Source organism: Mauremys reevesii, linkage group 23, assembly GCF_016161935.1.
Source record: "Mauremys reevesii isolate NIE-2019 linkage group 23, ASM1616193v1, whole genome shotgun sequence".
Classification (NCBI taxonomy): Eukaryota; Metazoa; Chordata; order Testudines; family Geoemydidae; genus Mauremys; species Mauremys reevesii.
In genome coordinates, this window is record NC_052645.1 from 13502431 (window position 1) to 13520255 (window position 17825).

A 17825-nucleotide genomic window follows, 5' to 3' on the forward strand; every position below is an offset into this window, starting at 1 on the left:
AATAAAATTTTAAATTGATTAATTTTAGTGTGTGTGTGTCTGCAGTTTGCATCGTGACCCACACTCTCCTTGCATCCCTTACCAATATAGTCCGTTGCCATGTGCAGCCTGGTAAATAACAGGCCTGCATTTTCTTTCGCCCCTGCGTGTACGTGGCAATTTACAAGTTCCCCAGACAGTCTCCACTGCTCGCCCTCTGTCACCAGGAAAGGGCTGCTGCTTTCCTCCAGAGCTTTCCCCCACCATCACCACGAGAAGCCCCTTAAGAACCATTCTCCCCCACTCCACACACCCACCTTTTATACCAGTCAAGCCTCGAAAAGGGGAGTTTTTAAATTGTAGCAACATCTCCCCACACCCCATCTCCCAGCCCCTGACAACACCTAACTTCCAGCTAATCCCGGTCCAGCACAGCCCAGGCAAATTACAATCTAAAGCCCTGTCTTAGCTAAGAAGCAAGGTGAAGCCATGGGAACATCCTAGTGTAGACAGGATAGATGTCATGTTCACACCTGTTATTGTTATGACAAGGGGGAAGCCGACAGGTGTGGCAACTACCAGGCCCTGTCCGCACTAGGACGTCACCGTGTTAGCTCCCCGGTGGTGAAAACACACTTCGTCCCCCTAGGTTAGACACACCCCAAGAACCAGAGGGTGGAAAGAGATGCCACAAACACACACAGGGGAGTATCCACCCTCCACTGCAGCCACGGTGAATGAGAGGACAGGAGGGAGCCCCGGAGCTGGGATTCTGGAGTTCCAAGGGCACCAGAACTCGCATCATTTGGCCGTGGGCTGGAGGGAGGCTCTGAAACCAGGGAGTGCCACAGTAGGACTGAGTGCGTTGGGGATCGTTGGGGCTTCTGCCTCCACCACCCTCTGGAGCGTGCTGTGCTGGAGAGCCTGAGACACTTGGCCAGAGGCTGAGGATGAAGCAATTCTGTCCAAAGGACGTGGCTACGTACTGACCACCCGCTCCTTAACATCGAGCGGCTGCCAACTCAAAGGGGCAGTCTGGAACATGGGAATGCCACGCAGGACTCCTGGGACACTTCAGCAGCGAGAGCTAACAACAAGTCTTGCGGCACTTTCAGCTTGGGGGCGGCCCATCCCGGTCTCCCTCCTGGACACCTGGGCTGTGCTGAGGGGGCTGGGGTTCCTGCTGCAGCACCTGCAGCACCCACCTGTCTGGAGCCCAGGACCTGAAGCCCCTGCACCTTACCCTTCTCTCTCAATGGGCCTTAACCGCTCCGGCTCCAGTCCATCATCCCCCTGTTGTAGACACAGGGCAGCAGAGCAGCTTTTCACGTCCCCGTTGCCCTGCCGGCAGTGAGCACTCAGTGCAGGGCAGTGGTGAATCGGGCTATCTGTGCCTCGGTTTCCCTAGGCATCCAACAGGATGGAATACTGCACTACAGTGTGTGACCCCACAAAGAATCAGCCCCCCCCAAAAGCTAACAGGTCATGATGTCAGTGTCACTGTATGCCATAGCCCCCCCACCCCACCCCCGTCACAGCCCGTGGCTGCCAGGCAGGCTGTCCCAAAAGGCAGATCAGTGTCTCTTACTGCAGGCGGAGTTCAGCCAGCCCCGCTGCCAAGAGCCCCTGACTGGCTTGTAGAGGCTCATGCCAAGAGGCCACAAGGAGGGTCAGCCCCACCCCAGAACCAGGGGCACAGTCCAGCCAGACAGCTCCTGCTCTGGTCTTTGCCCAGAGCCCCCTCTGCTCCCCAGCTCCCCCAGGCCTCGGGGACACTTCATTTCACAGCGACGTCACGGCAGTTTGAGAAATCATTTATTGGTCCAAATTGGGCGACAAAACCAGTAGGAGCATGTTCCCCCCACCTCGTGGGGGGGGAAGGCAGCCGCCGCCCCGCTTGGAGCGCACTGGTCAGCCCGTGCGGCGACCCCCGAACTGACACCCGAGGAAGATTTGCCTGGAAGATCCCAGCCCGGTGATGCTATCACGTTGCTGCACTCAATGCCCAATGCCAGGCTGCCTGGGGAGCCTAATCCCCATAGGCAGTTAGGCCCTGGAGCCTAAGTCCATTGGCGGTCGACGGATGGGGACTCCTAAGTGCCTAAATCCCTTTGGAAAGTGCGATTGGGCTCCTAAGTCAGTTGGGCGCCGTGACACCGCGTGCAGCACCGCCACCACAGCATTAACAATCTGGGCTTTAGTTCATAACAGGAATTTGCCAGCAGCCGGGATGGTTATTCCGTGTGCTCAGTGCATTGAGAAAAACAAAATCCCCCCTCCCCCATTCCCCTGGTTTACAATATGTACAGTAATAAAACCCCTCAAAGAATCCCCCCATGTAAAACTTCCCTCCCTCCCGGCCCAGCTCCTGCAGGGCGCCTGCGCGAGGAAGGACTTGCTGGCGTCCCCAGGATTCAGCCAGCATCTCCGAAAGCAGGAGGAGAGTGAGCCGCACGAGCCCTTTCATCCCAGGATACTGGTGAAAGCCCAGCTGTCCTGCCCCTGCCGGCATGGGGCCCCCTAGTGGGCTTTCCAGACACTGCCCTGGGTTTTCATAGCTCATTCCCTCCACTGGCAGCAGTGGCTTCAAAGCTAAATGAACCATCCCCAGGGCTCTCGATCCACCTGCTCCAGGGCGTAGGCCGATCGGCAGCTGGGGTTAGGAAGGAATCTCCCACATACCCCCAAGGTTTATTATTGCGTTAGCTCCAAGGTTTGCATTGATGCTGTAGAAGAGTGCGGATGCTGAGCTAACCGAGCCGGTGGGTTGGTCCCGTGGGGCAGTTCTTGTGATCCCACTGCAGCAACTCCCTGCATTGGATAGAGCCTCCCACCCCAAAAGTACCTGAATGGAAGCTTGAAGCCAAAGGGAGGCAGAAATCCCTGTCTTGTGTCCGCTTTATAATGCCCACAAAGAGATCTGCCCAAGGCTGAGTCCCACTGCCAGAGGGGTTCCCCGAGGGCCAGGAATACAATGCAAGAGAGACCATGCAGGGGGAGATTGCGCCTTCCCCCTCCCCCCAGCAAGGTCCCTCAAACAGGAGAAGAAAAAAGTTCTAACTCCGTCACAAGGAGCGTCACAGCTCATCACCAGGCAGATGAATTGGTTCTGGAGATGGGTAGCACCAGGCCACCCCTGAAAGCTCACAAAGCCATCCGAAGAGCCTCCCCCCGTGGGCTCTCGAGAGGAACGTGGTCATATGTCCAAGGTGGAGACCTGGGTGACGCGGGGGTCGGAGTCGATCTCGTAACGATAGCGATACTCCTCCATGAAGTTGCGGCAGGCGTCCCGCGTGCTGTTCACCCACGTCTTGATGCCCCTGCGGTTCAGGTAGAGCACGAAGAGAAAGACCATGCCGATGATGCCCAGAACAATGCCCAGGAAAACGTAGGAGGTTTGCAGAGTGTTCTGGCTGTGCTGGCTGGAGTGGCAGCCCAGCTCTGCCCCGGCCAGGTCCATCAGGGATGTGTTCTGGAGGTGCCGGGGGAAGACACAGGCCAGTTTCTCCACGTCGGCCACCTGCTGGCTCTGATTCAGCCAGCTCACCAGGTCCTCAATGTCGCAGTTGCACACGAAAGGATTCTCCCTCAGGAAGAGGCGAAGGTGCAGCTGCCTCCCCAGCTCAGCCAGCGCCTCAATCCGGAGGGTCTTGAGGGCATTCAAGGTCAAGTCGAGGTGCTCGAGGTCGAGGCCAGCAAAAGTGGAGTTCTTAATGTCCACCAGGGAGTTGTTCCTCAAGTCCAGGTGCCGGAGGCTGCGGAGGCTGGAGAACATGCCCAGCGGCAGGTAGACTATCTCATTGTTGGTCAGCTCCAGCTTGGAGAGGCTCCGGAAGCCGCCCTGGACTATGGCGGCTGCCACGGGCCGGATGGTGGAGGAGTTGTAGAATGAGCGGCTCAGGTTCAGCTCCTGGATGGAGTTGTTCCTGGAGTTGAAAGCGTCGGGGTGGATGGTAGCCAAGCGGTTATTGCTCAAGTCCAGGTAACGTAGGCTGGGGAGGGCAGAGAAGGCGTGTGACTCCACAGCGCTGATCCTGGGGTGGGAGAGAGAAATGGTCATGCTCATGTCAAATATCCCAGGCTCCGATTCCACCCCTTGGCAACGGCCCAGCACCTCGCAGCTGGGGCCTTTCACCTCTAGGTCACCCTTCCCACCCAGCTCTAAAGCTCTTTCCACTCCGTGACTAGTCAACGCCTGTATGCAATGAGTTTGCTGGGTCTCAGTCCATTTCCCAGGGGGCAGGTGTGAATGGGCCCTGGAGAAAGAACTCCCTTTGCACCTCTACGGGTGTTCCCCTTGGCATCAAGCTGCAGATACGTTGGCGAGGCCCATGTAGCAGCAAACGGAGGATTTAGCCTGTAGGGATGGCAAGCAGCACCGCCTGCCTGCACTAACTGTCCCATCGCATTTAACCAGAGCGCAGGGCCTAGTGGGCTCCGATTTTGGATGCTTTTCCAACCACTGGTTAGAAGGGCTAGACAATCTCATTGATCACCTGGGGTCTCTCCTCTGAGAGGAGCCTGCATGCTCTCAGTACCAACGCTGGGATTCCTGCTTGCCAGGGACACACAAGAATCTTTGTGTCTTTTCCTTCTTCCACACACACCTGAATCTCGAAGGGAATGACTCCAGTTGCAACTATATAGATCCCAGGAAACCTGCTTGTATAAGGACATATTGGTTCTTCCTCTGGAGATATTTCATGCAACAGGTCGTATGTGCCCGGCCCTTGGATTCTTCAGTAAAAAGTTTCCTACTCTCACCTTTGCCACTGAGTCACTATCTGGCCTTGGACAAGTCACATCACTTCCACTTGGCCTCAGTTTCCCCATTTGTAAAATGGGAATGAGCTTAGGCACCTTTCTAAAGTGATTTGAGAGGTGTGGGATGACCACCACCACAGAAGGACTTAGTGTTAGTCTGGAACTTGCCACTGTCCCTTTAAGAGAAGCAGAGTTTTAATCACACCCACAGAACCAAATTCCACTGTCAGATGTGCACATGCTGGTCTCCAAAATGCAAATGGTTGTGGGTGGAAACACATCCCTGAGGATCTGCAGGAGTCAGCCACCCTCCAAGAAGGTGATTAACTCCAGATGCTCCTCATCATTCATGCCTCCCGCATGTGAATGACAAAGGGACCCTATTTATTCCTCTCCTCCTTTCCAAGGGGGCTGGGGGATGCCACTTAGTGTTAAGTCACTTTCAAGAGCATGAATTATTCCTGCCCTTAACTGGGCTAACGTTGGGCCCGATCCTGGAAACCGCTGAATATCTGCGGTTCCCGCTGACTTCAACAGGAGTTGAGGGTGCTCAGTTCTCTATTAGCACAGGGCCTAGTTCCCCCCACAAAGGAGTTGGCTGAAGGCCTGTAACATTCCTGTGACATCTGGGAACATACTGATCCCAGAGGGGTCTTTCATGTGGATTTGGGATGTTCCTTGGACGACTCTGGTTCCATACAATAAAAACATAGGGGCTGACCCTCCTCCCACTCAGCTGGGTGTCAATCAGGAGTAACTCCACTGCAGTTAGCCAGGTCACTGGAGAGTCAGGCCTGTTTCCTGGCTGCGTGAGGCACAGGTAACAGCCCCAGTTCCTCGTGGCTCATGGGATTATTAGAGGGAAAGGAGAGCGGTTTGTGTCAGTCCCACCCTCCCGAGTCATAACCAGACGGAGCCGCTTTCCTGCATGGAGCGGCTCAGGACAGCTTCAGCGCTAACACTCACTTTGCAACCACAAGAAATTCTACTAAAGATTGGCCAAAGGCAGAGGTGAGACTGCAACAGACTGGCAATTACTTCTCAGAAACCGAGGCTTGTGCTTGCGGAGCTTTGCCACACGCTGGTCCTTTAAATCTGTGTTTGAACACGCCTTAGAACTCAGCTGCTCCCCTACCCGGACACCTGCAGTCAGACCCGCCTCTCTAGGAAGTTACTGGACCCAACACCTCGTCTAGCTCCACTCACTTCCTCCTGACGGACGCCAGTGTAGGGTCTGAATCCAACCCATTCCGTTTAGCTACAGGCGAATATTTTGGGGGGCTTCCAAGCGGCAGCTGGATTTCAGAGGTGGGTGAAGGGACCTTATCAGCGCATCGGGAGGCTAACTGACTACAGTTTGCCAGGCACCCCTGGCTCCGAAAGTGGGGTTTTCATTATGCAGAGGAGCTATTTTTACAGAACCCAGACGCAATCAAGGGGGAACGTGAGCTCTGAGCTAAGCACCCCTCCTACTTAAACAGACACAAGCAGCAGGTTCAAGTCCTTCTTCCCCAACAGCCAAGACACCCCAGTAGCTCAGGCACTGGCTTAGACAGAACTAGAGCCTAGAATTTTGATGACAGGCCCCGATCCTGCTCCCACGGAAACCAATGGCAAGATGCACAGGGTACGTCTCCACTGCAGTTAGACCCCCGCGGCTGGCCCGTGCCAGCTGACTCGGGCTAAGGGGCTGTTTAAATGTGGTGTAGACCTTCGGCCTCAGGCTGGAGCTGGGTTCTAGGACCCTGCAAAGTAGAGGGTCCCGGAGCTTGGGCTGCAGCCCAGTGTGAACGCTTACACTGCAATTAAACAGCCCTTAGCCTGAGGCAGCTGGCACGGGCCAGGCGCGGGTGTCTAATCGCCATGTAGACATAACCCCATTGACTTCATCCAGGCCAGGATTTGGCCACCCTTTGAATACTAAACTGTGTTAAGATGGCAGCCACGTCTCCCCGTTCTGTGCCCAGGCTCACTGCCCCTGTGGCTAAACCCAGCTTTAGCCCCTTTGCAGGGTTTTGTAGCCACTGCGGGGGCATATGCAGGCCCACCCAGGAAGGAGAAGCTACAGCAAGATTTCTGCCTAGACATTAAGCCACCCAGCTGCCTAGTCCAGTTGCTAAAGAAATACTCCAGGAGACAACTGCAGCCTCCCAACACCCACCGAGACAATCACTGGGGCTGTCCTCTGCCCAGGTCTCCATTCCTTTTGCAAGCAGATCCAGCACCCTGCCTGCACACAGCAGAGGAGCAAGGACTCTAAGCAGGGCTGGCAGTTGGGTGTTAATTTCTTTGGTAGATAAATGGGACACCGGGAACTGGGAAGCAGTTTCCGCTTCCTTACTCCGCTGGGTATTTGGAGATCATGGAACTTGCTTTATTTATACTGCAGTGGTGCCCAAAGGCTCTAAATCAGAATCAGATGCCTATGGTGCTAGGTGCTGTACAGACACATAGGAAGACGCAGTACGTGCCATGAAGGGCTCACAACTAAGGGCCTGATCCAAACCCCACTGAATCCACAGAAGTCTTTTCACTGACCTCATGGGCTGCAGATCACGTTCCAGGAGCAGGACACAGATGCTGCTTCCCAGTCATCTTTTTGCAAGGTTGCTTGTGATGCAAGAGCCATTTGACGGTGTTAAACATGGCACACACCCGTCAGCATGATCACGGGAACACACTCCCTCACCCACACCGTCTCCAGCCCAGCCTGGTTCTCCGGCTGAGAGTCCCATCCCTGCCACCAGTCCCATCTCTGCCACAGGGCTCGCATCACAAGAGGATACTACTAAGGAGGCTTCTAGCACCTTTCAAGGAGTTCTGCAAATGCCGATGCATTACCCCTCACAATCCTCCTTCAGCAGGAAGTACCATCGGCCCCTCACCACCGTCCTGCGAGAAGGAAGCTGAGACCCAGAGAGTAAAGCCAAAATGAGAGGCTACTTCTGAAAAAAGGTAGGTGACTTGATTGGACAGTGGCTTACCCAGGGTAGCCACCTGGCTTGGGTGGTTTAGACACAGCGAATCCTGCATCTCGGCAGGAGGTTAGACTAGATGACCCTGGCGGTCCCTTCTAACCCCGTGGCTCTGTGATTCCAGCGACAGACCCAGGAGCTGGGCTCAGAGTTCCTTGCCCCAAGCGGACTAGCTAGCTCTGGTTTGCCAGCGTGCCTCAAACGCCCGCACACCACACGGAGAGTGAACAGAGATGCAAAATAAGGTAATAAATTCCAAGGCCTTTGTATCGTCCCCCTGCCGGGAGGGCAGGCACAAGTTCTGGCTGGGCAGTAGCAGACCTGGCCTGGTTTATTCTAGGGGGCTCCCTAGCCTTCTCAAAAGATCACATTGGTGGGGTGGAGCAGGGTCACTCATGACTGGTGGAAGCCCACCCCCCAGCTGCCTCTGTGTAAGCAAATGCACTGCAGTTCTGCCCCCCAAACAAGCCAGTGGGGGCTGTGAGTTGCTCCAGGGCTGAGCTGCAGCTGGCCATCGGCTGCAGAGGCATGGTAGGGTCATTGCTCCACATCAGGCACCTGCTCCTTTCCTTCTCAGGCCAGCGCCGGATCCCGAAGCTCCTCAGGATCATGTGCTGGTGAAAGGTCCTGGAGGCTGAAGTCTTCTATCCAGGGGAACAGCGACAGCATGGACAGCAGTGCCAGCCCCGCTGCTCCCCACAGCCCTGCCAGCGAGCCTGGGCTCTGAGCCAGAGGGGGCGCTAGTGGGAGGAGAGCAGAACCCATGGTCCAGCCCCCCGGCTCCCCACAGCCCGGCCAGCCTGCCTTGGCTCTGAGCCAGAGGGGGCGCTAGTAGGAGGAGAACAGAGCCCACGGTCCAGCCCCCCTGCTCCCCACAGCCCGGCCAGCCTGCCTTGGCTCTGAGCCAGAGGGGGCGCTAGTGGGAGGAGAGCGGAGCCCACGGTCCAGCCCCCCTGCTCCCCACAGCCCGGCCAGCGTGCCTTGGCTCTGAGCCAGAGGGGGCGCTAGTGGGAGGAGAGCAGAGCCCACGGTCCAGCCCCCCTGCTCCCCACAGCCCGGCCAGCCTGCCTTGGCTCTGAGCCAGAGGGGCGCTAGTGGGAGGAGAGCGGAGCCCACGGTCCAGCCCCCCGGCTCCCCACAGCCCGGCCAGCGTGCCTTGGCTCTGAGCCAGAGGGGCGCTAGTGGGAGGAGAGCAGAGCCCACGGTCCAGCCAGCCTGGGGCCCCTGGGTTGATGGGGCCTGTTAGTGCCAATGGGCAGGTGGTTTCAGTGATGTGGATACTTGCCCACTCAGGACAGGAATCACTCCGACTCCATCTGCATCAGCCACTGACCGGCCGCCTGACAGTCCAGCCTGCGCTCACCAATGCCGGCGGGCAGGGGGTTAGAGATCCAGGCTCGCTCGCCCATTGCCTCATCCGCAAGCCAGTCAGTCCCAATCAAAACCCGGGCGCCGATTCCCAGGCAGTGGTACCGACCTCCTCCCGAGCCAGTCGCAGAGCACTGGCAGGTCTCAGCCGAGAAAGAGAGAGGTTCCCACAGCATCAGCCCCGCCAGGGTCTGTTTCCAAGCTGCATCGCCTGTAAGCTTGTTGCCATGGCAATGTCAGCACTTCTCTTTCCCTGGCGGTGGGGTGAGACGCGCCGATCCCGTGGAACCGGCCAGGTGGGAGTGACACAGAACATGGGGACCAGGCACCCGTCACACGCGGCCGACCGGAGCCTGGCCTGCACTGACCTAGCAGAGACAGGTCCCCAAGTCATGCTGAAACCTTCCGCTCCCTGCTGAACACACCTGATCTGGCAGCGGGTACCAAGGGGATCTTTTAAAGAGGCCCATGCAAAAGGGGCTGACTGGTTCAATGACCTAACCCATGGGCTCTTCTCCTCCGAGGGCCGGCTTTGAAAAGTTACTGAGGACACAAGTGACATGAGTTGGATGGATTCAGCTCAGTTCCCAGTGTATTTTGTTCCGATCACAAAAATCGCCAGCCCAGGCGGAAATGGGTCAGGACTGAAGAGCACCAGCAGAGCTGCATGTGGGGAGCCCAGGCCCAAGACCGAGGGGAGAAAGGCCAGGAATAAGGGCTACGTGACGCCAGCTCCAGCACGACTGCCGGTGCCAGAACACGTCACCGGTCAGTGGGGCCCGGATACATGCTCAGTGCAGAACAGCTACTCCAGGCCAAGCAGGATGTCTGCCCCAGAGGCATCCTGGGTAACAAGGAATGAGAACAAAGCCACTTCCCAGACCTCCTCCCAGGTTCAGCTGAACCAACGGTACAGCTGGGGTGAAGCGCTGGTAAGAGACGGCAGATATTCCCCGCTTGCCTCCCAGCTCCATTCCCTGCAGATGGCTTTCCCAGCTGCTCCTGCCTTGGTCCTAGCCGGTGAGAACACGGAAACTCAGCTGAGGGGCTGGGTGAACAACAGGGGGAGGCAGAGGAAAGGAGCATTGAGAGGAGGTGGCCACCATTCCCAGGGAACATCTGCAGCCACCCCTGCTAGGTAGAGCCCAAGACGTTCTTTAGATCAGGAGCACAATGGTGGATTTTCCCTTCCGCTCTCCTACACCAGCTACTGCTGTTGGCACAAAATATTTCCTCCCCACGGCACCTCCCCTGTGCCCTTTGGCCCCTCTCCTCCCCATATACTGGTCCCCAACCGCCATCCTCTGGCAGCTCGTGACCGTGGTCCTGTAACTCCACAGCTAGGCCTGGCCTGAGGACGTGAGCCCCTCACCCCCAAACCCAGGGACAGGCGCATCCTACACAGGATGATGATAAGCAGGGAAAGCTGCAGCCATGGGCTCCTCTAAACTCTGCCAGCCTTGCCCGACACTGTTCTAAGCACTAGGTCAGGGACAGGCAGGACGTATCAGCCCAAAAGCCTGGGGCACTGGAGAGCTCCACACCAGAGCTCGGAAGTGGAGCTGGTGCCACGCTCTCTCCTGCGGTCCCTTCACCTCCATGCTGGGGGAGACCCTGACCCCAATTTACTGAACCAAACCAAACAGCCCCAGGCTCTTCAGAAACCCGCCGGTTCTGGAAAGGCCTGGCAGGCCACAGCTGTGCCGCAGGGTGCCAGTGCCTGGTGGGCGTTCAAAAGCAGGCCATGGCTCTGTTCACCAGACCTGACAGCCCGGTAGGGATCACTGCACTGGCCAGACGCTGGTCCACCCAGGCAGCATCTGGCGGGTGCCATTAGAGATGAAGCACCCAGACAAGCCTCCCCTTCCCCCCTGCATCATCAAGGCTAGCTCTGTGCCTTGCTGGGACCCCGTATGGAAGGGGAGTTGGAGCGCGGATGGCAGAGGAGGTCTGCATGTGGAAGGGTTTATACCGCCCCAAGTGACATCTGATCAGAGGGGAAGCTTACCTCAGTGCCTGTGCCTACTGCAGCGTTACTAGCACCTTCCCCTGAAGCACTGGCAGACGAGACTGGCTTAGGTGGACCACAGTCTGCTCCAGTCTGGCAGTGCCTTGGCAGAACAGCTCCTGGTTTCCCACCTGTTTTCACCCTTCCATACCGAGACTCAGGGACCCAGTAAGGAGCCTTCCTCCCCTAGGATGCGGGTTTGCATCCAGCCGAGCTTGGTAGTGACATCTGACAGCATTCAGCTGCTGGCATGACACGAGTTGGTGGATCTCAGCCTTCACAAAACCACTGGTACAAACGGCGCCTTGCTGGCTGTCGTGACAAACAGATCAAGGAGCAGGGACAATCTGCACACCCTTTACCATGCCTGAGACTGGCAGGATAGCTGGCTTCCTGCTGCTGCCTGCTCGCGGGCTAAAGCGAGCGCTCCAGTCTCCAGGGCTGTCAATGCTGCACTAAATTCACGTCTCTCGCACTGCGCAGGCCTGTCCCTGTAGGTAACACTCTAGGAAGTGAATGTAGCTGATTTTCACTCCTTTTTGTCCATCTGCTACAGACACCACCCGCCTCTGGTCCTCGCACTCTCTCCGGCGCAGACGGCCAAGTCCCAGCACGCGCAGACGCTGCTGCTCAGAGCACAGCCGTACAAGGCATCCCTATTCGACGTCCGCCCGAGAGAGCCCCTGGCAGCACTGCCAAGGCCCCTCAATCAGCCTCTTCAGAAATACCAGGTACAAATATTCACAACCCGCAGTGAAACCGATACAGGACCAGACCTGACCAGCCAACCCGAGTCTCAAGTGACCCCGCAAAGTACTTGCGGTGTCTCTCCTGGTACAGAGCATTGGAAAGGACAGACCGCATCAGACCCACGTGCCAGCCAGCCCAGTATCCTGCCTCTGACAGCAGCCAGCACCAACTACCTTAGACAAAGGTGCAAGAAACTCTGCAGTGGGCTGTTCTAGACTAACCTGCTCACAGAGGAAATTTCTTCCTAACTCCTTAGATTAGACCAGGGGTTGGCAACCTTTCAGAAGTGGTGTGCTGAGTCTCCATTCAGTCACTCTAATGTAAGGTTTCACGTGCCAGTCATACATTGTAATGTTTTTTAGAAGGTCTCTCTCTGTCTATATTATAGTAATAGTAATAATTGGAGATATACCAATCTCCTAGAACTGGAAGGGACCTTGAAAGGTCGTTGAGTCCAGCCCCCTGCCTTCACTAGCAGGACCAATTTTTGCCCCAGATCCCTAAGTGGCCTCCTCAAGGACTGAACTCACAACCCTGGGTTTAGCAGGCAGATGCTCAAACCACTGAGCTATCCTTCCCCCCCAAATAACTAATTATATAACTAAACTATTGTCGTATGTAAAGTAAACAAGGTTTTCAAAATGTTTAAGTATCAGAGGGGGAGCCGTGTTAGTCTGGATCTGTAAAAGCCGCAAAGAGTCCTGTGGCACCTTACAGACTGTTAGTCTATAAGGTGCCACAGGACTCTTTGCCGCTTTTACAAAATGTTTAAGAAGCTTCATTTAACATTAAATTAAAATGCTGATCTTACGCCTCTGGCCCGCTCAGTCCACTGCCGGCCTGGGGTTTCCGTTCACCGAGGCGGCAGTGGGCTGAGCGGGGCCAGCGGTCGGGACCCCAGACTGGCGGTGGGCTGAGCGGCTCAGCCCGCTGCCGCTCAGCCCACTGCCAGTCTGGGGTCCTGGCCCTGCCCACATACAGTGGGTACCTACCTTCTCCCTGGTTCGAGCCCATTCTCTGCCTGTCTCTCTGCACTGAGCACAGGGCTGGGGTGAAGGAGCAGGCTGGGGGTTGGGGTGTAGGGTCTGCCCAGGAGCTAGAATGAAGGAGGGGGCTCAGGGTTGGGGCAGAAGGTTTGGGTGTGGAGTGCTTACCTGGGCAGCTCCCATTTGGTGTGAGGGGTGGGAATGTGGGGGAGGGGTGCAGAAGCTCCCATTTGGTGCTCAGGGTGGGGGTGCAAGAGTCAGGGCATGGGGTATGTGAGGGCTGGGAGCATGTGAGGGGGGTGCAGGAGTCATGGCATGGGGTGTGAGGGGGGCCGGGTACGTGTGGGAGTGCTGGAGTCAGGGCTGGGATTGTGTGGGGGTGCAGAGGTCAGGGCAGAGGGCTGTGTGTGTGTGAGGGGGGTGCAGGGATCAGGGCAGGGGCTTGGGGAGGGCATGGGGGGGTAGGGCAGGGCCCGGAGCCCAGGAGTTGGGACTCCTGGGCTCCGGGAAGGGGCTGGTGTCTGATGCTCGGGGGGAGGAGTGCTGGGAGCGAGGACTCTGGATTCCTAGGTTTCCAGCTGGGCTCTAGTTGTTCGGAGGGGTGGGGGGCGGCAGACGGAGACTAGGGCTGCGGACTCCTGGGTTCTGCCCTCAGTGCCGGAGGGGAGCGGGGTCCAGTGACCTGGGGTGGGGAAAGAGGCGTGACCCAGCTGTTCCCAGGGTCCAGCAGGCGGCGAGCCGCAGCCCCCGGGCTCGGGTTCGGGCTGTGGGACGTGGCCTGCCCCAGTACAGAGCCGAGCTCATCCCGGCACCGGGGCTCCAACCCTGGGGCAGCCTGCCTGAGGCCAGGGAGCGGGGCCGGCCATGCTCAGGGCGGGCACATGGCGCAGCTGGGACCCAGGACCCTTCCCCACTTACAGGCCTCGCGGACGCTGCAACTCCTGTGGGGCCGGGTCCCTTTTCCTGCCCCCACCGGCGGGGCCACTTCCGGGACCGCTCAGCCTCCGCGGACACCAGGTAGCGGTATGGACACGCTAACCCAGAAACACAACCTCCTGCCAGAAGTGACGGAGGTCAGGAAAGCATGTGCAAATGCCGGCGGGAGGGGCGGAGAAGAGCGGGCCGGGCCGGATTTTTAATGGCACGCTGCTGCCTGCTGGGGTCCCGGCCACCAGCCCCGCTCAGCCCGCTGCCTGCCTGGGTTCGGCAGCAGGCTGAGCGGGGCCAGCGGCCGGGACCCCGGCAGGCAGCAGCGTGCCATTAAAAATCGGCTCACGTGCCGTCTTTGGCACACGTGCTATAGGTTGCCAACCCCTGGATTAGAGGTTGGTTCTTTCCCTGAAGCATGGAAGGGAGAAGGCTTAGTTATAACAGATAGAAAGAGGATTCTTTATTGAGTCTGCTAGGCACAGACAGGTCCTGTAGTTCTCTCTGGCTCCTGGACTAACAGTTTGTGCTGCTAGTCACCACACAGGGTCTCCCCAAGTCCTGGACCCAACAACTGTGGAAGGACGTGCTCGGCCTCCTCCAGTACCCGGCCCAAGCTCCCAGTAGAACTATTTTAAGGCCACTCCTTTGCCTTTGGATTAACAGTTCATGTCACTTTCACAAGAAGTTTTTCTGGTGGAAGCCTGCAGGAAAGTCACATTAGAGCAGCTCCGCACCTTTCAGAAGCCAACTCATCCCCAGCAAGGCTGAGCTGATGCTCTGCCTTAAATCCGTCACCGTGCATGGGGCAGGGGTCTCCAAAAAGCAGCCTGCCCTGCCTGCCATCTGTGCACCAAGGGCTCCCAACACACTGAGCGGAGGACAAGTTCAGATTTAATTGTGCACGTGCCAGCTTCGCTGAGCTCATCAGACCTTGCGGGTGGTGGGAAGTGGGACTCAGGCTTCCCATTTATACCACACTGATCTGGGCTGCTATCTGGGCTTCCTGTGCACACCAAGGTAAAATGAAAGATTCCTCAGCATTGGTCCTAGGATCTCTAGACACAAACAGCCTCCTGAATGTGCCCTGCAGGTGCAAAATCCAAATGCCTCCCAGAATGCTGCACTGCCAATATGCGCTCTGCAAGGCTTCGCTTTCCTACGGACTCACTCATCAGGACTGGGCCCTGTGAGGTTTGCCACACTCCATGGGAGCCCCATTTCTCTGGCTCAGGAGAGCGGGAGACGAAGATTCCCCAGTGGGATCCAGCAGCACTTTTGATATTTATAACAATGGGAAAATTAGACATTTTCATGGGACTGAGGCTCAGAGCTGCTGAGTCCCCTGGGAGAGAATTAAAGGTTCAGGAGCAGCTCACTGCTTGGTGCTCAGGTTTCTAGGTGTGAAGACTCAGACCCATTGGAAAAGCTGGAGTGCAGCAGCAGCCCCTCTCCTATCTTTATCAGCTGCATTATGGTGCTTAACCTCTCAGGCCTGCTTAGCCCATCCAGACACTCAGAGGTCAGCTCCTTGTGTTAATTCAAGGGGCCAATGGGCTCTGAATGCAGCAAAACCAAGAGCCCAAAGGCACGTGCAGATTTCCCACTGGTTGCAAATGGAGGTAGGGTCGGGGTGTACATTCACAACATACATATTTCTATTGTATAAATATGCACTGGCAGGGGTGTACGGTGCCAAGAAGCTAGAGCCATGGCAATTTACAAATGGGTTACAGACACCGGAATAACCATGCCAGATCAGTGCTCCAGCTAGCCTGCTGCGCCATCTCTGAGGGATGCTTCAGAGGAGGTGCAAGAAACCACGTAATGGGCAACTATGGAATGCCCTGCCCCTACGGGAAGTTTCTTCCTGACCCCACCAGTGAGCAGCTGACTCATGCCCTGAAGCATGAGCGTTTAGATCCCTTCTGAAATAAACCCACCTTTCCTTATGCAAGGGGGTTATGTGGATGTTCACTATTGATTATAAGCATCTAATCCTTTTTGGAATCCTGCTAAGCTTCTGGCTGCAGGAGCATCTTGTGGCAGCGAGTTCCACAGTGCACAGTGTAAAAATAAAGAGTATTTCCTCAGATGGTGCTTAGGGCAGCGTAAGATTCTCTCTCCTCCATCTCCCAGCCCAGCCTCACGGGCAGTCGGGGGCGTTACCTGTTGTTGGCCAGGGAGAGGGTGACCAGGTTGGGCAGCCCCCGGAAGTCCTGGCTGCCGAGGCGAGCGATCTGGTTGCTGGTGATGAAGAGGTTGCGGGTATACCCGGGGATCGCAGCCGGAACAGCGCTCAGCTCCTTCAGGACACACTTGACAGTCCGGGCTGGTTCCGAACACTCGCAGGGGGCTGGGCACGCCCGGCAGGCAAGCGGGGCAAGGAGAAGGCTCAGGAGCAGGAGCCCCCAGGACCCCAGACTGGCAGGGGGGGGCTCCCGGAGGGACATTTCCAACAAGCCTGCAGACAAAGGGGGGACCACTAGAGTCCAGCATGATGCTAAACTAACCAACCCACCCCAAAGCCTCCTCTGAGAGCTGTTAACAGAGACCTGCCGCCGGCTCAGCCCAGGGTCTGTGCAGAGACTCTGCACCCCAGACCTGTGCACTGCACCCTGGTCAGCACTCCCTGTCCCCTGCCCCCGTCCCTTAAGCAGTATCCCATCCCCCATGATCCTTCTCCCCCTCTTTCATATACCCCCATGATCGCTATCCTCTCCACACCTCTCCCTTAGGGTCCCCTTGCCCCCTCCCTGCCAGTCCCTTGCACCCCCAGCTCCCCCACCCTCTCTCCACCAGCCACTTGCACCCCCAGCTCCCCCACCCTCTCTCCGCCAGCCACTTGCACCCCCAGCTCCCCTCCTGCCCCTTGCACCCCCAGCTCCCCCACCCTCTCTCCGCCAGCCACTTGCACCCCCAGCTCCCCTCCCGCCCCTTGCACCCCCAGCTCCCTGGCCTCTGCCAGCCCCTTGCACCCCAGCTCCCTGGCCTCTGCCGGCCCCTTGCACCCCAGCTCCCCGCCTCTCTCCGCCAGCCACTTGCACCCCAGCTCCCCTCCCTCTCTCCGCCAGCCCCTTGCACCCCCAGCTCCCCACCCTCTCTCCGCCAGCCACTTGCACCCCCAGCTCCCTGCCCTCTGCCAGCCCCTTGCACCCCCAGCTCCCTCCCTCTCTCCACCAGCCCCTTGCACCCCCAGCTCCCCACCCTCTCTCCGCCAGCTCCTTGCACCCCAGTTCCCCTCCCGCCCCTTGCACCCCCCGCTCCCCTGCACTCCGCCAGCCCCTTGCACCCCCAGCTCCCCTGGCCTCTGCCGGCCCCTTGCACCCCAGCTCCCCGCCCTCTCCGCCAGCCACTTGCACCCCAGCTCCCTCTCCCTCTCCGCCAGCCCCTTGCACCCCAGCTCCCCACCCTCTCTCCGCCAGCCACTTGCACCCCCAGCTCCCTGCCCTCTGCCAGCCCCTTGCACCCCAGCTCCCCTCCCTCTCCACCAGCCCCTTGCACCCCCAGCTCCCACCCTCTCTCCGCCAGCTCCTTGCACCCCAGTTCCTCCCGCCCCTTGCACCCCCAGCTCCCCTCCTCTCTCTGCCAGCTGCTTGCACCCCCAGCTCCCCTCCCTCTCCGCCAGCCACTTGCACCCCAGCTCCCCTCCCCTTGCACCCCAGCTCCCCTCCCCTTGCACCCCCAGCTCCCCCGCCCTCTGCCGGCCCTTTGCACACACCCTCCACCCCCCGCCGGCTCCTTTGAACCCCCAGCCCATTTGCAGGCCCCTTGCACACCCCTCACCCCCTCTTCTCCCCAAAGTTTCTGGGCATTTTGCCCCTCTCCTGGGACGCCCCAGCCGATCCCGATCCGGCCCCCCGAGTGCCCGGGTGGGGGGAAGCCTCCCCCGGGCCGGCCCGCGGGTACTCACCCTTTGCCCGCCGCGGGCAGGCGTCCGCTCCCCTTCCCACCGGGCTCCGCCGAGCGCACAATGGGCTGAACGAGATTCAAAGGCAGCGGGCGGGGCCGGCTGGGAGGGGACTAGCCCGCTGCCCGCCCCCCGCCTCCTTCCAGCCGGCCCCCTTC

General features: G+C 58.2%; 1 protein-coding gene across 2 annotated transcripts; it reads right to left on the reverse strand.

Moving 5' to 3' along the window:
- Nucleotides 1–1777: 1777 nt before the first annotated feature.
- LOC120389004 (trophoblast glycoprotein-like) lies at nt 1778–17804 on the reverse strand. Of its 2 annotated transcripts, none has more exons than XM_039511117.1 (3): nt 17671–17804; nt 15927–16221; nt 1778–4013 (listed from the first exon to the last, which is right to left on the reverse strand). In XM_039511117.1, the coding sequence occupies exons 2-3, from the start codon at nt 16208–16210 to the stop codon at nt 3176–3178; spliced, it is 1122 nt and encodes a 373-aa protein (XP_039367051.1). In that variant the 5' UTR covers nt 16211–16221; nt 17671–17804; the 3' UTR covers nt 1778–3175. The 2 variants fall into 2 exon arrangements, with proteins under 2 accessions (XP_039367051.1, XP_039367052.1); XM_039511118.1 differs by lacking the exon at nt 17671–17804 and adding an exon at nt 17544–17660.
- Nucleotides 17805–17825: the final 21 nt, after the last annotated feature.